The following is a 24,415-nucleotide window of genomic DNA, read 5'->3' as shown; positions in this document are numbered from 1 at the left end:
CAAGAACTGGAATCATGAAATCACTAATAATCTCTTAAAATCACATAATATCACGTTACTCTACAATAAATTAGAAGCCTGTAGCAACCCCCGTGACCCACGATGAGGAAGAAGCAGCTGAAGACGAGACGGAGACGTTTTTTCTGTTCTATAATAAAACTGTCAGCTTAAAGTCGATTCATATTAACCAGATATCATTAAAATACATTCTTAAATAAAGTTCAGTACAGAACTGGGAATGATTACCTTCAACTATTCAACTAACGTTGTTTTTTCAACTTACGACTTTTTTTTCTGACTTTTTTACGTCGCGTCTCCTGGAACCGGTTAGCGACATAAACCGAGGTTTACCTGTAGAACCGGTACGTTCACCTGAAACAAACTCACCCCACGAAGAACTGCCTCATCTCCTGACGCCGTGACCTCATCATCTGCTTGTACTCGCCGATGCGCAGCTTCTTCCCGTCGATGATGCAGGTTCTCTTGGGCCGCGGCTTGTACTTGTAGTTGGGGTATTTCTCCAGGTGGATCTTGCTCAGACGGGCCTGCTCCTCGTAGTACGGCTGCTTCTCCTGGTTGGTCATGGCTTTCCAGCGAGAACCTGCAGGAGGAGACAGACATTTTGACGTTTGGTGACGCCTTGTCAGCTTTAATATTTTCTGTGGCAGGATGGGGGGAACCTGAGGAACATCTGCTCAGCGCTGACGACGGATGACACTCCGCCTCGTGTCTGTTTATCAAGGTTTATCCCAAACTACTCTGGTGCTTTTGTGACACAGGAAACAGAGATTTTAAGCCCGCCGCCCACTCCCAACGTCCAGCTGTGTTATTATGTTGGAGGAACGCACACACACACACACACACACACATGCACACACACACTTGCTTAAATCCTGCTTTCGCAGAGGAATCTTTGATGCTTCCTGCTCCATCCTGATATTTTACTGTTGAATTCTAATTCTCCACACAAAGGGAATCATTTTCTCTAAAGACAAACGTCCGTTTGAGCCCGAGTCGGGACACGGACCCGCCTAAGAAAAAGCAATTTGTTCCTGTTGCTCAGGAGGAACATTTACATTCAGCAGTCCTCAGACTCTCTGGACTCCTGCAGCAGACAGTGGAGGTCCTCAGAGAATTTCCTGAACAAGCGTTACGCTGAGAGCGACTGAATGGCTATCTGTGTGGAGGGGGGGTCGATCAACACTCTCCTTTCTAACTGAATTCATCCATCACACTCGTCAGGCGACACACAAGAGCTCTGTGTGTGTGAAGCGTTCCAGGTTCAGGAACAAACTAGTCCTTCTTGTTTGCAGCCCGCAGGTAGGAAACCCCATGAACTGCAGGGACGTGTGGAGATAGCAGGGAAGCCATAGAATTAAAGGCTTGACTTAAACCCACGTCCATCCCAGAGTTTTCCGGGAAAAGAAACGGCTTCAGATTCCGTGAAACGAGATCAGGAATGGGCTTCAGGAACAGAAAGTCACGGCGAGAACGGCCTACGTTCAGGATAAAAAGGAAAAATAAAACAAGGGGCAGAAATAAAACAGGGGTTTAAAAATCACAGCTGTCTGTTCATGAATTGGGTTTGGTCACATGGACAACAGGACAGTTAGCGTTAGCTTTAATGATTCTTTCACAGCGTTCCACTCATTCAAGCCGTCGCCTCTCAGGCTTCTCACCTAAGATCTTGCTGATGTTTGAGTTGTGCATGTCGGGGAAGGTCTGCAGGATCTTCCTCCTCTCGTCTTTGGCCCAAACCATGAAGGCGTTCATGGGCCTCTTGATGTGGGGCTCGCTGCTGTTCCGGCCTCTCGCCTCACGGAACACTCGCGCCTCCGCCATGCTGTTCCCTACGCGACACAGAGACGTTCACGACACGTTCACCGTTTGTACGTTCACGTTATGAAAGCAGGATGTTAAGGAGGAACACCAGTGAGACCGGATCTCGTTCTTTACCACGTCTTGGTGGATGGATACAACATCAGTGAGACCGGATCTCGTTCTTTACCACGTCTTGGTGGATGGATACAACACCAGTGAGACCGGATCTCGTTCTTTACCACGTCTTGGTGGATGGATACGAGCTCAATGAGACCAATGGAGTAAACTTGCGTTTCTTTTCATTCTTTACAGTTGTTTACAAACTTATATATAATATGTTATACACAGGTAAAGTCTGCGTGTCTATTGGTGGATAAAAATGTGTTTATGCATAATTTAGGGGGTTTGGAGCTTTTTTAGAAGGTTGGAATGGATTAAATGATTTTAGTTGTTTTAATGGTTAAATGTTGTTTGACTTACAAGAACAGTCACAGAACGGATTCAACGCGCATCTCCAGGTTCTACTGTAGGTTCTACTGCAGGTTCTACTGTAGGTTCTGTTTTAGGTTCTACTCTTGGTTCTGTTTTAGGTATTCTGTTGGTTCTGTTTTAGGTTCTACTGTAGGTTCTGCTGCAGGTTTTACTGTAGGTTCTGTTTTAGGTTCTACTGTAGGTTCTGTTTGAAGTTCTACTGTAGGTTCTGCTGCAGGTTTTACTGTAGGTTCTGTTTTAGGTTCTACTGTAGGTTCTGTTTTAGGTTCTACTGTAGGTTCTGCTGTTGGTTCTACTGTAGGTTCTGCTGCAGGTTCTGTTTTAGGTTCTACTGTAGGTTCTGCTGCAGGTTTTACTGTAGGTTCTGTTTTAGGTTCTACTCTTATTTCTACTTTAGGTTCTATTGTAGGTCCTGCTCTAGGTTCTGCTGTAGGTTCTGCTGTAGGTTCTACCGTAGGTTCTACTGAATCCTCAGAAAGCACACGTTGACCATACAGGACACGTTGGTTTACGGTGACACCACTCCTGTGTTTACTCCTGTGAATCTAAACTGACCCACAATGCGCTCCTCCAGTCGTGATGGGCTGTAAACACTGCTGCTTTATGAGGAACAGGTGGGGGGGTCATGAACCCAACACCAGGTCAGCGTCCTTACAGGAGGGGAGCGGTAACTAATACGTCCACAGGAGCACGTGAATTATTTCTCGCCGCTCTGTTAATTTCTTTTTTTGTTTGCTCTGATGGGATGTTGTGTTCCAAACACTTGTTGTGGAAAAAAAGGCGGCGAACCTCGCTTGTCGTCACGCACTTGAAGAAATAAAAACTGTTGACACTGAACGCACTGTTTAGCTGTTCAGGACGTCCTTCGCTGCAGCTTCCTGAAGACTACAATAAATATTTGTATTGGCTGAATACCTGTATGTTCTGGCTGTCTACAGGATGCTTTCTTCTTTATTGTGGAGGTCTGAGATGCGAACCCCCCAGAAGCGGGGCCTCTGCTTTGTGGGGCCCACACAGCGCCGGGTCACCGCTATCAGTTTAGTCTAAACAGAACGGGACTTTTTGGCTTCTTAAAACTCCAGCAGACGCTTTCATTTACCTCCAGCGTCTGTTTGACGAGCGATTCTGTGCTCCTTTTTTATTCTGACTGACCAAAGAGTCTAAAAAATCAAGAATTAAACTTCAACAGACAAAAAAAAAGTTAGAGAGAATAAAGCCTCACCGTCCAGATCCTCTGGTCTCGTTAGGTCGATGACTCGGTGGACCATCTTCCCGGCATCCTCCCCGAACTTCCCCAGGTGCTGACTCAGCGTCTCGTAATGGAGCCTCTCCTGAAACCAGTTTCAGGTTTGAATGTCTGGACCAACCCGGGTGTAGGAAGTGTAACTCTGAATTTATTACTTATTAAAGTTCCAAACATTACAGTTAGACAGAAAAAACTTGTTTGTTTCTCTGTTCTAACATAAATCCTTTTCATTTGTCAGGTTATTAAACCCACAGAACTCCATCAATCAAGGATCAAACTATCAATCAATAAAGAGAAATAACATCAGACACAAGTTAGGACGTTAACTTTGTTCACAACGTTTTTGTCAAGAGTTAAAATGGGCTGAATTACTGCATTGTGGGAAATGTAGTTTCCGGTCAGTATTTATTTTTAGACACTCTGATCTTTAATGCTCTCGTGGGCCACAAAAAAAGATGTGGAGGGCCACATTTGGCCCCCGGGCCTTGACTTTGACGCTGGTGTTTTATTGGCTAGCTCTGATGGTGTTGGTGATAAAACGACGAGATGCAAAAGTGGAAAATCACAAAACCCAACCCGATATCTCAGTTCAGCCACGAGACGTTTTTTTTTTCTGCGTGATCTTTAGGGAATGAGTCACGCTGCTGGTTGGGTGATAAACTAACAGACGAGTCACAGACGCTCATCAGCAGCGTCACCAGACTCTCGCTCTGATTCCACCTCCCGCCTGCCGATCCACTTCTGAGACAAATCACTTCCACCAGCAGCCCGCCTCTGGGCCTTCCAGCTAAAATTACCCGACCACGCTCCTGAGCTGCGGTGGGAAACATGGAACCCTCCACACGGCTACCGCAGAGCCTCACCCCCCCCCCCCGCCCAACTTTATCTCCCCTCTTCCCTCCCCCACTCTCTCGCAGCTCGCCTCCTTTTTCTGGTGACAGAGGCATTTTGTTTGACGCAAGAAATGGTTACGGAGTGAAGTCATGCCGCGGTAGCCGCTGGCAGAGTTGGTGGAACTTAGGGCCCGGTGTGTGTGTGTGTGTGTGTGTGTGTGTGTGTGTGTGTGTGTGTGTGTGTGTGTGTGTGTGTGTGTGTGTGTGTGTGTGTGTGTGTGTGTGTGTGTGTGTGTCTTTATAGATGGGGAGTCGGTGCGGGCCAATGTCAGCACTACGGCAGGGCTGTAATCAGGCCCACCACAGAACATGTGCCTGGGCAGTGCCATGCTCACCGCAGGAAGCAACCGCCTAACAAAGAACTAAAGAAAAGAGAACGAGGGAGAGAATAGAGAGAACAGGGAGGAGGAGAGGAACGGAAAACTAGTCCAGAGACCAGAATAAAGACTTGAAGTCCAAATGAAAACTCGGGCGGAGGCGGGGCCATTCGTTTTTTTTGCGGCGTTATTAAATATTGCAGGGCTTGATTCTGAACGTCTTGAGTGGAGGCGAGCGATTGTTGCTGCTAATGGGAGGAGACTGGTGGAAAGTAATGGCGGCTGGGAGCAGGCTTTAGGAAAATGGACTAGGACAGCATCAATAGAGGTAGACGGATCCAAAATCCAGATTAACAGCAGACCTGGGTCAAAATCTGCAAATAGTCGGTGCGGTTGGTCTCCTCTCGCTCCGTTTGAACGTTCTTGTGGTGAATGCAATAAGGAGTCTTTGCTTTGTTTAGTGGGGTTGGACTGGGACTGGTTGGACTGGGTTGGACTGGTTTAATTCTGGACTCCTGCCTGTTGGAGCGGCCCTGACAGACGATTCCTGCTTTCATGAGTTTAAATCAGACTCTTCCAGGTTTCTGTGTCTGGGAACGCCGACAGCGGAGGAATTAACTGGTTAATGTCCCCGCCCCTCCACCGGGAGGAGTGAAAATGGAGCGCACCTTTCAGGAAGCAGCTTTTAAGCAGCGTCGATGCAGTGGAGTTAGAATTATATCGTCTAAGCCTGACTTAACAAAGCTCTCGACCTGCAAGTCAGGATTAATTACCCAGAACTTAATTAAACCTGATGAAGAGCGTTGGCAGTGAACACACACACACACACACACACACACACACACACACACACGTTCTCCTCCTAAACGTTTCTGAACTCGAGGGACGCCCAACTCTTCCCGTCCCACCAGGTCTCTCCTCTTCCTGGCGTTTGCATCGCTGGCCGTTGCTACGGTAACGCTCCAAACATTTTTTTTTTGCGCTCATTACCGCAGCTACAACTCGCCCGCTGCCAACACGGCGTGCCTCCTGTTGACCCGCAACCGTTTACCGTCTCCCCCCGGGCCAATCAGGCCTGGCAGCCTCCTTCATCCCTCTGCCGGTGTTTCCTCTCTCCTCCTCTTCCTCCTTCCTCTCTCTCTCTTTTTCCTCTCCTGTCTTCTCTGATAGAGCTGTCACCTCTTCTTTTTCCTTCCTCCTTTTCTTCGCTCCTCTTCACCGCCGGCGGCCCTTGACCCCTGGAGGCTCCGGCCCCCAAAGGAGGAGACCTTCAGGAGTCCACATATGTTTGTAGTGTGCATTATAATGTATATCAGTCAGGCTTCACCGCGGCCACCTACATTCAAGACCTGGAGCTGTTTAAAGCTGTCGGTTGTGATGACATCAGCAGCAGAGACGGAAGAAAGTTCTACACAAACACGATGACGACGTCATGAAACGATTGAGAATATTAAATAAATACTATTAATATAAAATACATCAAATTAAATAGGAGCTAAAAGAAGTGAGGATGAAGTTAATTTTTTCACGAACACAACTTCCGTCTGTACAGAGAGATAAAGAGTCTCGTTTCTCTTTATAGTCAATAGAATTGTTTTTGTTCTTGATGTCTGGAAAAGTCCGTAAACCTCAAACCTCTCTTGTAGGGTTTCTGTAATTAAGGATCTATTTGCAGCTTTAGCAGCATATAGCGTGTTTCTGTGCGTCGACCCTGCAGGCGACTGAACGTCATCCAACGCCGTTGTTTTATGTGAGATTTCAAATTTTAAAAAAACTTCTGAGTAGGAACAGCAAGCCCTCGTGGCTCGAACCGGTCGTTTCATGCAAACGCAGCTCCTGTGCAGCACACTGAAGGTAAAGCGCAGTGCACGCTGCCGCACGCCGCCGCACGCCACCGCTCTCCGTTCTGATGAGGCCGACGCCGTCCTGTGTTGAGTCACGCACCAATCAGACGCTCCGTGTTTCCTTTAAGCCGGTATGGAGAGTGTTTTGTGGCTGTTTGGATGAAAAATGTGCATGCAGGCTTTTGTGCACGGACGCGCGCGCACACACACACACACACACACACACACACACACACACACACAGTGACTATTTCGGTGAGCTTTGGCAGCCGCAGGCCAGCTGGAAGCAACGTAAGCGTAAGGTGATACTCAACAATGCCACTAACTGGCCCGGCCTCCCGTCTGTACACCCGCTGTAATGACATTAACATGGCCAAGGCCAGTGCAGAGCCAGCCACACACACACACACACACACACACACACACACACACACACACACACACACACACACACACACACACACACACACACACACACACACACACACACACACACACACACACACACACACTGCAGCACACACACATTATCGGTTTCAGTTCTTGCCTATGTCGTCGATGCTTGAAATGAATGCTTTGCGATTAAAAAACACACAAACAAACGTAAACACACACACACACACACACACACACGTCACGGCGATGGCTTCCTCCAACTGGAATCAGCGTGAGCAATAAATAGCTCAACATCTGATACGGATACAGCAGTTGGAGGCTGGAAGCGCTGCGTCAGGACAACGCCGTGAAACAAAAAGGCAGGGCAGGGCCTGGGGAGGGGGAGGGGGGGCTTAAGAAATGATTTTATTCAACCAACAGAAAATAACACACACAAATCCAAGGTAAAGAAAAAAGAGCCGGCCTGAGACGGAGCGGCTGAGTCACACAAACCAGCATCCAGCAAGTTCCATCCATGAATTGTTCAAGACAGAGCAAAGCCTTCTGGGTGATTTAGAAAAACACACACACACACACCCACACACACACACACACACACACACACACACATACACACACACACACACACACACAAACTTGTCCACCACGGAGGAAAAAAGCTCACACATTTAAAGCTAAGAAAAAGAGGCTTTGAGCCGCTGTTGTTAGGTAACGAATAACAAGCTGACAACAAACACGCAGCCTTCTGTCGTCCCCCCCCCCAAAAAAACCGGAAACAATTACTTTCAAACTTTCCAAATGAGCTTTTTATTAGCAGGCATGGAGCTATAAACCCCATTACTGCACGGCTTTGGTTCGCTTCTTATAGCCACGGAAAATAGACGCATAGAGGGATTCACCTTAATCTGAGATCACTTAAAGTTTGACTAAAACCAAACTTTAGGGAGTTTTTAATTTTTACATTTTTATTTTTTAACCAGACCTGCCACAAACAAGTTGCATTAAATCTTAATAAACAATTTATTAGCTTAAGCTGTAGGATAATTTATATTTATGAGTTTCTCAGTGTTTACTAGTATAATGACTTATAAAAAGCCTCGACGGGGGGGGGGGACGTGAAGCGCAGATATTTTTGCCAGATTCCGGATGTTTTTCTCCTGAAGATGCAAAAACAAACACGTCCAAAAAAAAATTCCAAACAGCCCATCCTTGGAGTCCACCAATCATGACCTAGTTGGGGTTGGTGGGTTCAAAGTCTCCACCCCTAAAATATTCATGAGCTCCTCTTTCTCCTCCTCCTCCTCCTCCATGGAAGCAACATGGGATGAATTGCACGGGAGGGCCGGTCTAATCACTGGATTCTGTGATTGGCTGATCAGACTGATTGAAGATGTTTTGGAGTATGGATATCCCCCTGGATACCAGATCCTGGTACAAAGGCCCTGTCCCCCCCCCAGCCCACGGGGGAGAGGGAGTGGGGAAGAGGTGAGCGTGGAGGAGGGGTGGAGGTCCCCTCTCTGAGAAGAGCCCTTTAATTGGGCTAAGACCCCGAGGCCGGGATACCCCCTCCAGGGCAAGAGGAGAGCTGGACTCCATTATACACACACACACACACACACACACACACACACACACACACACACACACACACACACACACACACACACACACACACCAAAACCATCACTTGTCACAGGCCCAGCTGCTGCTGCTTCAAAGCGTTTGGCTTCTGGGTGGCCGTGGAAATGAGAGGAGAGCAGAGAAGTCCTCCAGAGCTGCAGCCGAGCCAAACAACACGAATATCCTCCATGAATATTCTGCAGAGCGAAGACGAGCAGCCGGAGCCTTGAACACTCAGCCAATTAGATTTAGGAGAAAATGGGAGAGAGGATTTTGGAGTGTGTGTGTGTGTGTGTGTGTGTGTGTGTGTGTGTGTGTGTGTGTGTGTGTGTGTGTGTGTGTGTGTGTGTGTGTGTGTGTGTGTGTTTCTATGAAGGAGACACAGATCTGGAACCTAACACCCCCCCCTCCATTCCCCCTCTTTTCCATCATTTGAAGGAACAACAGAAGAATTTAGTTTCTTAATTTGTCATTAGAATAATTATTTAGTTGTGAAGCCTGAACCACTAAATCAAATTTTTGGAAAACAATGTCTTAATGCACACGTGTCAAACTATAGGCCCCAGGGGCCAAACGTGGCCCTCCACATCACTTTGTGTGGCCCGCAAGAGCAGAAAATGTCAGAGCGTCTAAAGGTAAATAAGTCAAAAGTGTTTTTTGACCTGAAACTACATTTCCCACAATGCAGTAGTTCAGTCCATTTTAACTCTGACTGAACGTTGTGAACAAAGTCCTAACTTGTGTCTGATGTTATTTGTCTTTATTGATTGATAGTTTGATCCTTGATTGATGGAGTTCTGTGGGTTTAATAACCTGACAAATGAAAAGGATTCATGTTAGAACAGAGAAACAAACAAACATGTTTTTTCTGTCTAACTGTAATGTTTGGAACTAGAATAACTCAGAAATTCAGAGTTATTTAACATGAAGGAGTAGTTACATTTAGTTACATTACACTGAGTTACATTTAGTTACATTTATTAGTTACATTAAGGAGTAGTTACATTTAGTTACATTACACTGAGTTACATTTAGTTACATTTATTAGTTACATTAAGGAGTAGTTACATTTAGTTACATTACACTGAGTTACATTTAGTTACATTATTAGTTACATCTGGCCCTTTGAGGACAGACATGTGCTGATGTGGCCCTCAGTGAAATCGTGACTCCTGTCTCAATGGAACCTTGTGAAAAAAATGTAAAATAAATTTTAATATAGGAGCTTTATTTTGTTTAATTTTCACTAAATCTGGATTTTTTTTTGTGTGCATGGATCTGATCGTATAAATTAGTTTTTTCAGTAAAAAAAAAAAAAATCAAACTTATGATGTAAGAATCCAAACCTTGAATGGGTTCATTTTTAATTCAAAGCCCCTCTGAATGTTTTAAACCTACAGAATCATCCCGTAACCTGCAGACTAAAACGTGACTCGGCTTGGCGGCGTCATGCCGTCACGTGACCCCCACCTCCTCCCTCCATCCCTCTCACCTTGTTGCCGTTGTTCAGGCTCATGCTGCTGAGGGCCGACAGCTTGGCCTCCAGGCTCTGGGGCCCCGGCTGCTGGTGCTGGTGGAGCTGCTCCCTCTGGATCTGCTCCCTCATGCTGCGGGCCTCCTGGATGGCCTTCATCACCGCGTCCTGGTCCCCAAACAGCGCCGTGGAGTTGAGGCTGGACAGGATGTCTAGAAACACGAACAGGTCAAGCTTTACTCGGCTCATAGTAAATATTAAACCCATTAATGAGACTTGACGTTCATCGGATCGCGCTGGTTTAGTCTTTATTTGCTGGTTTTGGACTGGATGCTGTTGAACTCTGAAGAACCCGGTTCTTACATGTGTTTGATTTCATGCTGCTCTATAAAATCCATCGAGCGCTGGAAACCAATCACACAGTAACTGCTGGAATTCAAACGCTCAGGACGGCCACGTTCAAATTCCCATGAAACGTCGTTAAGGCGTCCGCGTGAGACTCCCGGTCTTATCAGGATGACGCGCCGTCACAGTTTTCCACTCCGCTGGTGTCTAAACACGACTCCACCTCCTCCCCCAACCCCCCGCTTCACACTTTAGAAGCCAGCTCACATTTGAAGAATCAAGAGGAAAAAAAATAGAAATAAAAGGATGCAAAGTTTCCGTCGCCCTCCTGGTTTAATTAGCAGACGAGTAGGAAGTCCTGCGCGCCGCCTGGGTGGCCGTTAAAAACGGGCGAAAAATAACACAAACGCGTCCTCAAAGCCACTTAGAAGGAGCTCAGAAATTGTTTTCTCGGGGGGAATCTAATGAGAGGGTTCAGATTGGCCTTAATAACAGATAGCAGAGGTAGGGGCATAAAAGGTCTCGCGCCAGCAGACAATGATGTGAGGAAGCTCTTAAAAAGCAAATAACGTGTGCTGGGTTTCACTGCTTCCGCTGCCAGGGTTTCATTGGGGCTAAATACAGGGCTTTGGACTCCTGTAAAAGGCAAACACACACACACATACGCACACACAGGTCGCGTTGTGGTGTTGAGGTGTCTGCAGCCTACCGGGGGTGCATGCGGCCCGGCTGGTTTTGTCTGTGTGTGGCGGGGCGAAGGCTGGTGTTTTGGGTGGGTGATGTTTGGCTGTTCCGGTTGAGGGTGAGGCGCAGTTTTATGTTGGAAGGAAGGAGTGTGTGTTTGTCTGGAGGTACAGTACAGATGTGAACAATACCAGTGTGTGTGTGTGTGTGTGTGTGTGTGTGTGTGTGTGTGTGTGTGTGTGTGTCTGAAACGACACTGATGTATTTTTTTTTTAAAAACCAACCCGTGTCGTGTTGGGTTCTCGTCACCTACCCAGAGAGCTGTTCCTGCCCATGTTGGGGAGGGGGCTGGGGATGCGACCCTTGCCCAGGCCCGGGGGGCTGGTCTTGCTTCCGGAGAACAGATTCTGTGTCGGGGACGTCGGGGATCGGAGCGGCTCGGCCGTCTTGGGTCTGGCTGAGAGGTTGAGCGGCTGCGTGGATCCTTCCTCCTGTCGGAATCAACATGGACGCAAACATTCAGACGTGTGCTGGTGTTCATGTCGCGTCACCAGGTCATCGCTTAGACCCCATGGGGGGGTTTGAACAGGAATAAAGGTATAAATCGAGCTTTTTTTCTCATTTCGTTTTCCTGCTATTCCACTGATAGACATTAGGTGGCGGTAATGCTCCAACAAACACAGCAATGCAACGAAAAAAAGGGGCAAAAGAAGACGAGATGCAAGTTCGCGCAGATTTAATAATACTAGCTTTTATATTTTTCCAAAATTGAATTGAAGTTCCGTCAGTTTATTTTTTTACTGACGGTAGAAACGCTGTTATTCCCCTTGTGTCGGTCCAGGAATGCGAAATTGGGATTAAAAGATCATTGTTAGCGACACCTTCTTAGACTAGCGCAGCTCTGCACGAGGAGCTGACGCTAAAAGATTATCTTCGTCAAAAACTCAGTCAAACCCAAGTGAAAAGAATTTGAATGTCTCGTCCGTATCCATGGGAACAGGACGGTCCAAATGATGTTGATCCAGCGGCGTCGATGTGGCCAATCAGAACATTAGCGGAGAAGCTGAGAGTCGGTGTGTAAGGAAATATTTTAGTGAAGCTTTCTCAAGTTCCTGTTTACCTCGATGGACAAAATCATCCGTGTTAGTTATTCTAGCCGTGATGTCATTCAATAAAAAACAATAATCACTGCTCGCATTCAGTCCATAAAGGGTAATTATATTGTAGATTTATTCAACACAATAAAGGAGTGCCAGCGTGAGTCACTGTGGCAGGAAGTGTTGCTGGGAAATCCTTCCAGATGCGTGTTTCACATAGAAAAACACAAAGAGGCACATCCTGCTGCTGCCGGAGGACAGAGCCGTCGCCATGGTGACCGTGTGTCCTTTACTGGGTGTCAAAAACATGGACCGACGTATGTCAAGATGATGTCACACTACTGGAGACACTGATCCCTTGTTCCTCGCACTTTTGTGTCTCACGGAAGTCTGAGACTCACGGAACGTAGCGCACTTCCTGATGCCATCAACCAATAGAATGTGCCTAACGGTATCATGTGACTACCGACTAAAAATCCGCGATGAGGTGTAGTTGTGTGTGTTAATGTGCGGATGCAGGAGGGATTACTGTATTCCCAAAACACAAATAAAAAATTTCCATGCACAGCATTTTTAATTCGATACGAAAAAAGTTTAATAATTTGACCTCAGAGGAGGATTCTTGTCCCGTTTCTGGTGAAGTTCTTTCAGCGATGCTCCCATAGGTGAATCAATCACCTGTGGGGGGGTGGCGGGGGCAGGGGATTGTGGGGGCGGGGTCTACAACCCGTTTTCCTTCCTTTATTTCTGTGATTTCTGTCTCTCTCCTGAAAGTGTTACCGCTCCATCGATCCCGACGAGGAAACTTAGGGCTGAGTGTGGGCGGGGCTTCACGTAGGGCGGGGCTTCACGTAGGGTAGGGTGATGGGGGGGGGGGGCACACCACTACTGTTTGAGTGCGGTGAGCTCTGACGCCAGTCTATTGTGCGGCCGCTCGCAGCTGTGCGCCGCACACACATGGCTTCCATTACCGCCTCGTCGCCGAGTAAAGATGAGGCGTACGCTCTCAGCAGTGAAGGGGTCTGGGCTGCTGCCAAACAGCAGCCAGCGCCAGTGTGTGTGTGCGCGCGTGTGTGTGTGTGTGTGTGTGACGTTAAATAAGCTGTTTCTAATTGACAGGCCCATGTGCAGATCGTTCTTTCAACAACTTCCAAATTTCCAGGCTCTCACTTTAACTCGAACTGATCATAATTATTATTCTTGTGTGTTTTCCCATCACACACACTCTGAACTCAGTCTTTCCTTTGTCTTATTATGTTGTCTGTCTAGGCCTGGAGACCCCCCACCCACACACACACACACACACACACACACACACACACACACACACACACACACACACACACACACAGACACACACACACACACACACACACACACACACACACACACACACACACACACTCCCTTAAACATTCTATCCTCTCCTTCATCTATTTTGAATTTCAATCTGCGTCTTTAAATCTGGACTCACCTTGATCTGAGCGACAGGACTGGACGCTCGTTTCTCGTTCTTCAGGGTGGACGGGGACAGGGGCCGGGCGGAGTTAGGGGCCTGCAGGAGGGATGTCATCTTGGCTCCTGGGGAGATCTGCATGCTGGCTAGGTGGGCGGCGTACAGCTGCTGCAAGAAAAGCAGAGCGACAGTTAGCCGGCGGCGCCCTCCGCCCGTCTCCACGGCGACATCCCATCTTCCGGGTGTGTCTGAGCCAAACGCACATAAAAACCTCACGTGGAAACAAATGTGTCTGTGTGTGCACACACACACACACACACACACATATACCTTGATGTGATGTTGACGGAAAAATGTCCCACGCAAATGGAAAATTTGTTGAGAGGCGAATGCGAATCAGGAACGACTTCCAGACAAACATTTTATTTTAAATGAGGTATAATTCAGCACTGACGCTTATTCTTTTAGCAGATGCTGCTGCAGCTTGAATATCGATTCATCCAGAAACAAATCCAGACAATAGCGAAAGAAACTCTGAAAGTTTGATGACTATCTGCAAAGATCCAGTATTTATTTCTGTATTTCAGACGCTGTCTGGCTCAGACGTGCTAACAGCATAAAGCTGCTTCTCTTTATAACTCAGAACAATGTGAACCACAATGGAAGTATGCCACGGGGCTGCTTTTGTCATCCTAGCTGTTTAAACCTTTTCATGTCTTTGGCGCTTGCATTAAATTAGCTTAAATTATAATAGTCAAATAAAATAAAATAAAATTAGGATGGCAAACAACACCTTAAACATCTTTAAATAATGAAAAAAACAATTTACTTCCAGCTCAGACTATTTATTTTCAGTCTAACTTAAATCCCAGAGACAATGTAAGTATGTGTAGTCATGGTGTCATTAGTTTTGGGTGTGTGTCAATTTAATAACGCTTAGAAAGAGTGTAAAAATATTACAAAACTGAGGCCTGGAAAGTGAAAGCTGTCTGCTTTCAGGGGTTGAGTGAAAACATAATAAAAAAAAGAAGAAAAAAAATTCAGTTTTTCCATCCAAAGAAAATGAAAGAGTCAAACGTTGGAGGGTCTTCTGTAACCACCGTCAGCTCCTGTCTGAGCGCCGCACAATCAAAGAGCCGTCCTCAGGAAAACCACCCAGACGCCTGGCCTTCGCTGCGCTCTCCTCTCCTCTTTCACCACTCTCACCTCATCTATTCTCCCCGTTTTTGCCCCCCCCCTCCACTTTTGATCTCCTCCCTCCTTTTCCCCTCCGTTCCAGAACCCCACTTCCTGTCTTCCTCCCCGTTGTGACATCTGATTTGTGCGCTGATCGTAGAGCGAGGCGATCTTGGAGCGGCCCTCTTTCCACTCGTCCTTAGAGCGATATTAAACGCAAACAGAAGACGGGGGCCTCGCCGTCGAAACAAAGCCCTGATGTCATGCTGCTTATTTTCCTTGGACGGCGCCGGCGGCGCTCAGGCCAACCCTCGTCCTCGACGATATGAGATCCCCGTAAGAATGTGGCGTGAACGGCTTCTCGCGTCAATCACCGCCGACCGCAGAGCTACTTCTTGGTGATGCTTGATATTCCTACGCCTGTGAAGGCAGCAGACGCACCAGTCTGGGATGCCCACGCCCACGCTGGACACGCCCACTCAGCACCGCCGTCAGCACTAACAAATCAGACAGAACTGTTGAACAAACAAAAGAAGAAGGAGAGCTTGTCCCTCGCCTTGTGCGTTTCTTCTAGACACTCCAGATTGATTAGCAACTGGGGAGGCCAATATGCAGCGTAAACACCCCCCCTCCACCACCACCACCACCCAACATCTTGCCACTCAGCCAAACCCCCCCCAGGGAAGACAATGCCGCAATCTCCTAAATTACAAATTGACAAAGAGGTGCTTGAACCGTGGGACGACTCTCCAGCCGCCGCGTTGGTTTCTGAGCCTCCAACTCATCTGTAGGGCATTTTTTAATATCCGTGGCCGTGTTGGGGGCTGGTGGGATGTTTTTGCGGTGGGGGTGTGGGTGTAGAGCAGGGGTGTCAAACTTATTTTCACTGAGGGCCACATCAGCATCATGGCTGTCCTCAAAGGGCCAGATGTAACTAATAAATGTAACTAAATGTAACTCAATGTAATTTAATATAAATGTAACTACTCCTAAATGTTAAATAACTCTGAATATATTACTAATTCAAGTTACAAACATTACAGTTAATCTTTTTTTTTTTTTTTGAAATTTAATTTAATTTATTTAAATTTTATTTTTTTTAATTTTTTTATTTACATGGAAAAAATAGTCTCAGGAGGGCACAGAACAAATAAGGTTGGTTGTTTTTCAGCAGGTTTGCCACCCAACCACACAGACAGGGGGGTGAATGTTACACTAAGGCAGTGTATGGGCTCCACAAAAACAGAACCAGAACTATTGTCTCACTTCAAGTTCTCTTGTTTTCACGGATCAGATGCGTCATTTCTCATCGTTCTCCTTTTGATGGCAAAGAACGACATTCTGCCTGAATGACTCTGTGTTGGCAAAGAGGACGAGCACAAGAGTTTGTTTCTCGCCTCACAAACTGAAAGAGAAACAGGCGGAATATGAGCACAAACAGCGAGGAGATGTCTTATGATTCCAACAAGAATGTCTGCTAAGCAACTGTATTTCACTCGCATTAGCGCCCACAAAGGAGGCCTTTCTTCCCCTGGAATCCACTGTTTGTGAACGCGTCTATTCCGAGGCTCTGGAGAGAATCGGCTCCATCGAGTTCCCATGCGATTGTGCCATCAAGACGAGTTTGCGATGATGAGTCGAATATTTCTGTTATCCTGAAGCTGAGAATGCCACTCGGCATGAAGCACGCTTTCCTCCAAGGCCGAACAACTCTACCGGCGTCGGTTTAGTTTACCTGGCCCGTTAAATACGGCGTTAATGCATAATTAAAGAAAATATCAAGTTAAGACAAGCCAGTCAGAAACTGCAACATCCCGCGACACCCCTGAATTCAAAAGCAGTATCTGACTAGTGCATAGACGAGTGCATAGACTAGTGCATAGACTAGTGCATAGACTAGTGCATAGATTTGATCTTTCAGGGTAGATCAAAGCACTAGCTTTGATCTATGGTCTTACTTACACTGGCCTTCTCCCTCGTCTTTCTATCCGTTTCCTTAGTGTACAAAAGTTTAAATTTGACCTTGACTTATTTTTGTCAAGGTCATCCCCTTTGCTGCCTGAGTAATGTGCTTTTTGTTTCTATCTGCAACGATTGCGAAGATATTTGGTGGACATACCTACAGACGAACGAACAAACGGACGGACACATGAACACTTTACAACACGCTTTGAGGCGGGATGTAAAAAAACCCAAACCAACGCCAGATTTAAGGGACTCTTCCCCGACCCACCCGATTGGTGGAACCCACTAGAGTTTGGGACATTCGGTATTCCTGCGTCCCCGCCGACGCCCTCTTGACCGCCAGCCGAGCAGGCGGAGGCAGCGCTAACAAACATCTGTAGTAATATCTGTCCACGCCGTTCTCTGCACAGATTAACGGATTTGCGTCCAGCTGGCGTGGACTCGGCTCCAGTGAACGCGAACGCAGAACTAACCGGGTGTAATTTTGTGTTTTGCGATGCTTTTCTATAAGCTAACGTGCAGTTTCACGCACAGGAGTTCAGGCTGTTGTGAGGCGGAGTGGAACCGAGACGAATATCTGATGAAACTCAGACGACCATGACAGGATGTAACCCCCCCCCTCCAATATGCATGTAATGACTAATTAATGGTGCAACTAACAAGCTAACAAAAGACACGGATGTTTCCCACATTGCCATACATGCAACAAGCAGAGTTTAAAGGTCAAAACGGGAAGCATTTTCATGCAAGGTTAGCGTAGCAATGCTATCCAGGCTCGCCATTGTCCCTCCCCCTCCTGGAGGCAGAGCCCATGAAGGCAGAGCCGGAGCGGAGACAGAGAGAGCGCCGCTGTGGCACTACAGCGTAACCGCGATGGCGGCGTGCAGGCCAACGGGCTTCGGGTAGTGCAGGATGTAGAAACCAAACCACTGGATGCAGGTTAATCAGGGTTCCTGCAGAACTCTGGAGCAGAAGTGGGGTGCTGCCAGAGGCGTTCCTCAGGGAACCCTGGGAAACGGTCGCATGCACAGCGACGTCACACCTGGATGCAGCGCGATAGATGTGATGATGTCAACCCCCCGGGGCGTGGACCGGTACCGGTCTGTGGGTCAGTTGGACGGGTACCACATCTGTCTATGAGTCACTCTTAACGCTTGTGGAGACGCTTGCCTCGGTCACATGACTACCTTCTTAAAGTGGCCGCTAACAAAGAATACATTAGCGCTAAGATGAAACTCCCAAGCTAGCAGAACCAACCGGAAACAAAGGTTGGTGTGGCGTCACGAGGACGCTGCTAATAAAGTTGATACAAACTGGATTCACCTTTATTATTATAGTTAGGATAAAACAGTTTGATGCTGGTTTTATTGTTTTATTTTGTTATGTTTATCCGCCACACCTTAAAGGACGGTCCGTGGAGAACAAGAGGTTGGGGTATAACTATGCTAAGGTCAAAGGTCAGTTCTAAAAGTTGTGTTATATCAGTTTGATGAAGCAAATCACTCCCTGCAGAAACTTTTATTGTGTTAATTCCTTGTAGAATCAGACACTTCTCTGCGATGTTGCCAGCGCTGCCGTACCGCAGCACAAAGAACGCCGCTGGCAGATCTCACAGATAAAGATTCACACGTCAAAAAGTACAACTCATAAATCTGATCATGATTGCTTTTGGCGTCTGTATTGTTGTCACAACAATGTCCAAACAGGCGCTGGGAGTCGATGCCGCCGTCTCGCTAAAATCCCTCAGATAATCACCCTTTTTTTTTTTTTTTTTTCCTCTCATGAACGCTTCCGAGCAGCACGGCGATGAGAAGCTTCCTCTTTCATTCAGGTTCCCCTCTGCGCCTCGTTCTCCACGTGTCAGCCAGTGTTTAGACGTGAATGCGTTTGCATCTCCGACATCATTCATCCTCTTACCTCTCACTCGCGTCGGAGGTAAGAGACTCTTTTGATCATTTTCAAAGCCAGGAGAAGAGGAGATAGGCTGCGATCTCCTCGGCGCAGCGTGGCGCTCGGCTAAGTCAATAGCCGCTAATGAGGCCTTCGATAAGCAACAACCACAATCGAGATTGAATAAACTGAGATAACATCCAAAAGCTTGGCTGTGGAAGTGACTGGCATGATGAAGCAATATTGTTTGGCAGTGAAAAAGCCTTTGAGAGCTTTTGTTCTTTCCTCTGATAGTAGGTACCGCAGGAGGGGCCGCGCCATTGTGTGCAGGAATTCAATCCCGCCTTTAGGGAGCACTGATTTAATTTCTCCTTTCTTTTTTTGTTTTGTTTCAAGTTTCTTTTTTTTTCTTCTTTTCTTTGCAAATACGTTCTATGATAACCATTATGGATAATCGCTATTTTCAAACCACAGGTGTCAAGCAGCAATAAAATATTTGATGAATTGCCCGGGCCAGGTGTTGTGCTGGTGGGGCGGAATTCCTTTGTGATTCATCATAACAGCTTTTTGTCTGACGCAGCTGACAGGCTGCGGATCGCGGCGCGCTAGCATGTTAGCGTCGGGGCCTATAGGGCTTTATCTTCAGCCGAGGCGTCACGTCGCTTCAATTCAAAGAAGTTAACTCCTTTCAGATCCATGAAGGAACGAGACGGAGAGAATGAACGCATGCCGGGGCCTCCTGCTGCTCCCGTTTGTTCATCACACTCATCGTTTTTGCTCTTACGGACGCTTTCTGGGTTTTGCTATGAGCTGTAACACACAGCATTGATCAGTGGTGGAATTGCATGATATTGGTGGCAAGTAAGAGTGAAATCAGCAGAAGAATAACTTCCACTTACTAAAAATAGCACAATAATGTCGCCTTTGCTGAAGTAAACGTCGATTTTCATAGAATATATTTAGATTAAATCCCTTCTTGTCGGAGTCAGAAGCATCCGAACGGTTTTTCTCTTTCCAACTCAGTGTGAAGTTAAATCAAGTGGGAGTTTTATTTATTTTGCCATAGCTCCTTATCTTCAGCTTCTTTTCTATTCATCAACCCACTTCTGTGCAATTGTCTCGGGCCCCGTTCTGCCGGTTACGCCCTCAGGATTAGATCCATATGTACATTCTCAGCCTGCAAACCCTCCACCTCTTTGTTCCTGCTGTTGGTTTGGTTGTGAAACATCATCACAGATACTGAAGAGCCACTTCTCCAGTTTGCTTTACTGGCCTTCGTTCTGACAGCTTTAACATGATGTAACCTCTCTCTCTCTCTCTTTTTTCAGCGCTAACGATAGCGAGTCGGACGCGTCTCCGTCGCTGTAGAATAAAAAACGCTTTGCTTGGCTCCCGCCTGAGACGAGAAAGGAAATTTAAGGTTTCAGTCGTGATGAAGGGTGAGACGTCTTCACCAGAGAAATAAAAAAAAAGGCACATATTTCCTGGATGTACGTTGTTTTTGGGGTTTTTTTTACGCGTTGGGAAATGAATTCAGGCGCGAGGGCAAATAAACACACACCCACTCACCTCCACACCCACGCCTTTCTTCAGGTCATTGTTTATCACAATATGAAGCACCGGTTTGATCCCTCAGCTTTTTGGTGTATTTTTTATTTTAAATGCTGCCTTTTTTTAAAGGCGTGCAGGTAGTTCAGTAGTTCAGTGTGTGCTTTTTGAGATTCCAGCAGAACAGGTGTCGTCTCTTACCTGTAGTTGTAACGGGCTGAGTCCAGATGCCGCTGCAGCCGCCATGGTGGAGGGAATGAACTGCATGGGGTAATTCTCACCTGTTGAAAAGACAAAACAAGACATTTGGTGTAGCGCGGTGGGGGGAGGACGCATTCTGCACAAGAACTAACCTGCTCTTTACCGCCTGCCTCTTTGTCTCGGCCTTTTGTCTCCAGTGTTTTCCTTCCCTTGCTGTTCTTACAGTCTAATGTGGGTCACGGGTTCTTACTAGTGCTCATCGGATCTACATCCTGGTGCCGAGCGCCGTCCAGCCGCGCTCTCATTGGGATGCACTCACAAATGCATCCAGACCAGCGTTTTTTAACCCCCGCTGTTTGTCCCTAAAAGGCTTTTCGTGTCCGAGTCTTTGTTGAAAACAGACCAAAGTCAAAGGAGAGTGGAGAATAATGGCTTTTTAACCCCTGCCTCTCTGTGAAGCCTGGTGTGTGTGTGTGTGTGGGGGGTGTTCATGCAGTAAGAATAAACATGGATTCATCCGAACGGAGGATGGAGGGTCAGGCGAGCACCTGGAGGAACCCGTGGAAGGAAGGAATGTGTGAAGGCCGAGGAGAGAGGAAGAAAACAGGTGGTGCGGCGTGCACCAAGTGTGTGTGTGTGTGCGTGTGTGTGTGTGTGTGTGTGTGTGTGTGCATGCAAGCAAACCGGCGTGCAGCGCGTCCCCGTTCCGGGGGAATGCGTGTGAATTGTAAGTCCGCTTTACCCTTAACGTGTAAATTGCAGGGTTGGAGCAGAACAGGACAACACGCTTGAGTGTGTGTCAAAAAAGTGTGAAATGTCATGTTTCAGACGTGTTGAGCAACCGACTCGCTTTCAGCGCCGTAAAAGAGACATTCCAGTCCGTCTGTGTCCAACGTATTGTTCCTGACGCCGAGCGGCGGCGCTTGTAAATCTGTACGCTCATTTCCACAGCATTCCTCACCTGACACACCTCATTAACGTGTGTGTGTGTGTGTGTGTGTGTGTGTGTGTGTGTGTGTGTGTGTGTGTGTGTGTGAGTGAGTGAGTCAAAGAGACAAGCTGCTTCTTTCATAGGTAACAATAATTGTCCAAAAGTGGGTGTGTTGCGTGACTTTTTTATTGCATGCATGTGTGTGTGTGTGTTTAGTTGGGGGGGGGGGGGTGTACCTGGCTTGTAAGACATGCCTGGTGGGAAGAGGAAGCCTTGCTGGGCGGCGGCGGCAGCGGCGAGAGACCGCTGGTCGTGAGGAAACACCGGGATCATCAGAGGAGGCATCGGACCCTGAACCTGAGGGGGGAAGAGGAGGAGGACGAGGAGGAGGAAGAGGAAGAGGGAGAAAAGGTCAAAACACTGAGTAACACTCTTGATTATGACACAATAAAAATGTTGACTTCTGAAAAAATATAAATAAATGGACAAAAGAGAATCAGGAGGATGGAAAAGAAAAGAAAAATGTCTGACATCTAAATATTAAATGGAAAAAGAAATAAAGAAAAACAGACAGGGAGTGGGGGGGGTGAGAAAAGAGGAAATGAAGAACGACAAACATAAAAAACAGAATAATAAAGACAGACGGGAGAAAAGAGATTCAGAAAATCTGCTGAGGAAGCAAAACCAGCTGAACTCTCCTCCCTGGATTAAAGCGTCTCCACGGAGACGGATGGAGGGATGAGGATGGAGTGAAGAAACGGGTGTAAAGGTTTGAAACGACAGGGGAGTCGCGTCTGTTTTTCACGTCGGCTTTAAAGGCTCGTAAAAACATCGGGGTTTAGGTTCCGGGACGGAGGAGGACTCATCCCTCCATCTCTCCTCTCATCACTCGTTTCTGCTCCTCCTCTCTCGTTAACGCCGTCGTCTATCAGCTGTTTGCATCTTTAAAAATAGAACCTTGATTATTAATATTTGGATTTTAACAAATTTTATCCAAACATCTAGAAAACTTCTACTAACAGATTAGAGGAGAAAAACAGTGATTTTATTGTATTATATAGACTTCTCATCTCTCTTCTTCTACTGTTTTCTCTCCATCTTTATTGTGTTTCTATTGGTCTCTTCGTCCTCTCTCCCTTCTCGTCTTTTATTCTCGTCTTTTATCCGTTTTGAATCTTTAAATCTCTTTTTCTTTTCTCTTTCTCTCTGCTTCCATCCTTTCCTCCGCTCGATGCCACGTAGCTTCATTCATTTCTTTTACTACCAATCCATTAATGACATGGACCCCTCCCACTCCCCCCCCCCAGGGACAGTTCATCATTAGGGTCTAAATTAACCCAATCAGCATGTCGTGTCATTTCAGCTCGTTTGGCGCTGCAGGATTGTCGTTGGATTAGTGGACGGTCCTCAGGGATGTTGACGTAGGTGGGGGGGGGTAGTTTGTAGTGTAGGGGGGGTTCAGAAAGCATGACTTAATAAAGGGAGTGACCATCCTGGACCTGTGTTTGCTGAGGGCGGGGCCGTTCTAATAGTAATGAGGTTATACCGGAGTCAAATATTTAAAAATGGAGAAGAACTCCAGCAGTACCCCCCCCCCCCCCAAAGAAAACCAGAACCAGACCCAAATCAATGATATTGAGTAGTTAATATCATCATATTAACATGTATACATCTTTGATTTCAACCAATCAGAGGATCTTGATTGTGGGGGCGTTTCATTGGTCCTCATCAAAGGGGTCGCTTTAGGGTCAAGGTTAAAGCAAGAATGTGTGTGCGTGTGTGTGTGTGTGTGTGCGTGTGCGTGTGTGCGTGTGCGTGTCATTGTCCAGCAGTGTGCAGTTACATGTGTTCATCACCTGACCAACAAGGTTTTTGATCACGCCCCACAAAAGCAAGGCACACACACACACACACACACACACACACACACACACGAAGAAAGATCAGACTGTGTCCGAACAGCTAAAAAAACCCCAAAAAAACCCAGAAGACGAGAAAAGTGGGGGGGGGGGGTCTGGAAGTTCTAGAGTGGGACAAAATGCCCCCATTCATTGTATTCCACTGGGAACACTGGGACTGACTGGGGGCTGCTCCACCAGCACAAACATACAAAGATCTTCTTTTACCGAGGGGGGGTTGGGGGGGGGGCGATGGATGAATGGACTGGAGAAGGTGGTGCTGCTGGGGCCCCCGCTCTGCTCAGCCCCTAAGAAAACACAAGGCCCCCTTCCTCTAACTGCCCACCAAACACACACACACTCACACACACACTCACCTAGGCACCAGGAATGTGTGTGTGTGTGTGTGTGTGTGTGTGTGCGTGCGTGCGCACGCGCGCGTGCAGACACACACTCAGAATTAATGGCTCTCTTGTGAACGGGCAGCGGGGTGGGGGGGCAGCGGGTCCGGGGGTGTGTGTGTGTGTGTGATGCGATGGGGAGGAAGAGACGTATTTATTCAAGCGCTCCCGTTGCCAGGTAGATTTCTGTCTGTCGCTTCGCTGCAGGTAAACATTCCCAAATTCATGCCGGTTACCGTGGAAACCAGTTGAATTATTCTAATCCTAATCTACAGCTGTAATAAATTAAACTAATGCACAAGTCACAAATTAATATCCAGTATTGATCTGACGCAGCAGGCCTGTTGCTAAGGTAACTGCAGCACCTGGCGACGCTAACCTCACCGGCTAACGGAGCAGCAGAGGTCCGCCTCCCTCCCCCCTGCCTTCCGCCCCCTGGCGATCAGACTTGACTTAACGCGGCTTCATTTACATAATAAACTTGCAAATAATTGCGTTGCTCAGTTTGTTCTTTCATCATCTCGCCACAGCCATGTGAGCACGACGGCGCCGCGGGCCATGCTAATTAAAACACACAGCATTACTGTACGCTGCTAGCGTTTTTTCCGCGGGCTAACACACAGGTTAATACGCTGCGGCGGCGTCAGGAGTTAGCTATTCTCCATAGCCGCTGCGTCCAATCGGCGTTACGAGCTAACCACGGCTTTCCGAGTCATTGTG

The 24,415-nt window shown here is 47.2% G+C and overlaps 1 protein-coding gene across 5 annotated transcripts in view; it reads right to left on the bottom strand.

The window, feature by feature from the left end:
• The window catches only part of LOC137594596 (transcription factor SOX-6-like), a 74,342-nt gene that overhangs the window by 3,689 nt on the left and 46,238 nt on the right, over nucleotides 1–24,415 (bottom strand). For 4 of the 5 annotated variants that reach the window (XM_068314204.1, XM_068314203.1, XM_068314205.1 and 1 more), the window contains 8 exons: nucleotides 21,633–21,753; nucleotides 20,466–20,545; nucleotides 13,704–13,853; nucleotides 11,446–11,623; nucleotides 10,122–10,315; nucleotides 3,536–3,644; nucleotides 1,680–1,850; nucleotides 388–601 (listed from right to left, as the gene is read on the bottom strand). In XM_068314204.1, coding sequence (XP_068170305.1) covers nucleotides 388–601; nucleotides 1,680–1,850; nucleotides 3,536–3,644; nucleotides 10,122–10,315; nucleotides 11,446–11,623; nucleotides 13,704–13,853; nucleotides 20,466–20,545; nucleotides 21,633–21,753 — 1,217 coding nt within the window. The remainder of the gene's footprint in view (nucleotides 1–387; nucleotides 602–1,679; nucleotides 1,851–3,535; nucleotides 3,645–10,121; nucleotides 10,316–11,445; nucleotides 11,624–13,703; nucleotides 13,854–20,465; nucleotides 20,546–21,632; nucleotides 21,754–24,415) is intronic. The other variant, XM_068314202.1, reaches the window with a different exon arrangement.

The sequence above is a fragment of the Antennarius striatus genome, chromosome 4, assembly GCF_040054535.1.
Source record: "Antennarius striatus isolate MH-2024 chromosome 4, ASM4005453v1, whole genome shotgun sequence".
Lineage (NCBI taxonomy): Eukaryota > Metazoa > Chordata > Actinopteri > Lophiiformes > Antennariidae > Antennarius > Antennarius striatus.
Note: the sequence above shows the minus strand (reverse complement) of the source record. Positions and strands in the feature narration are given on the sequence as shown.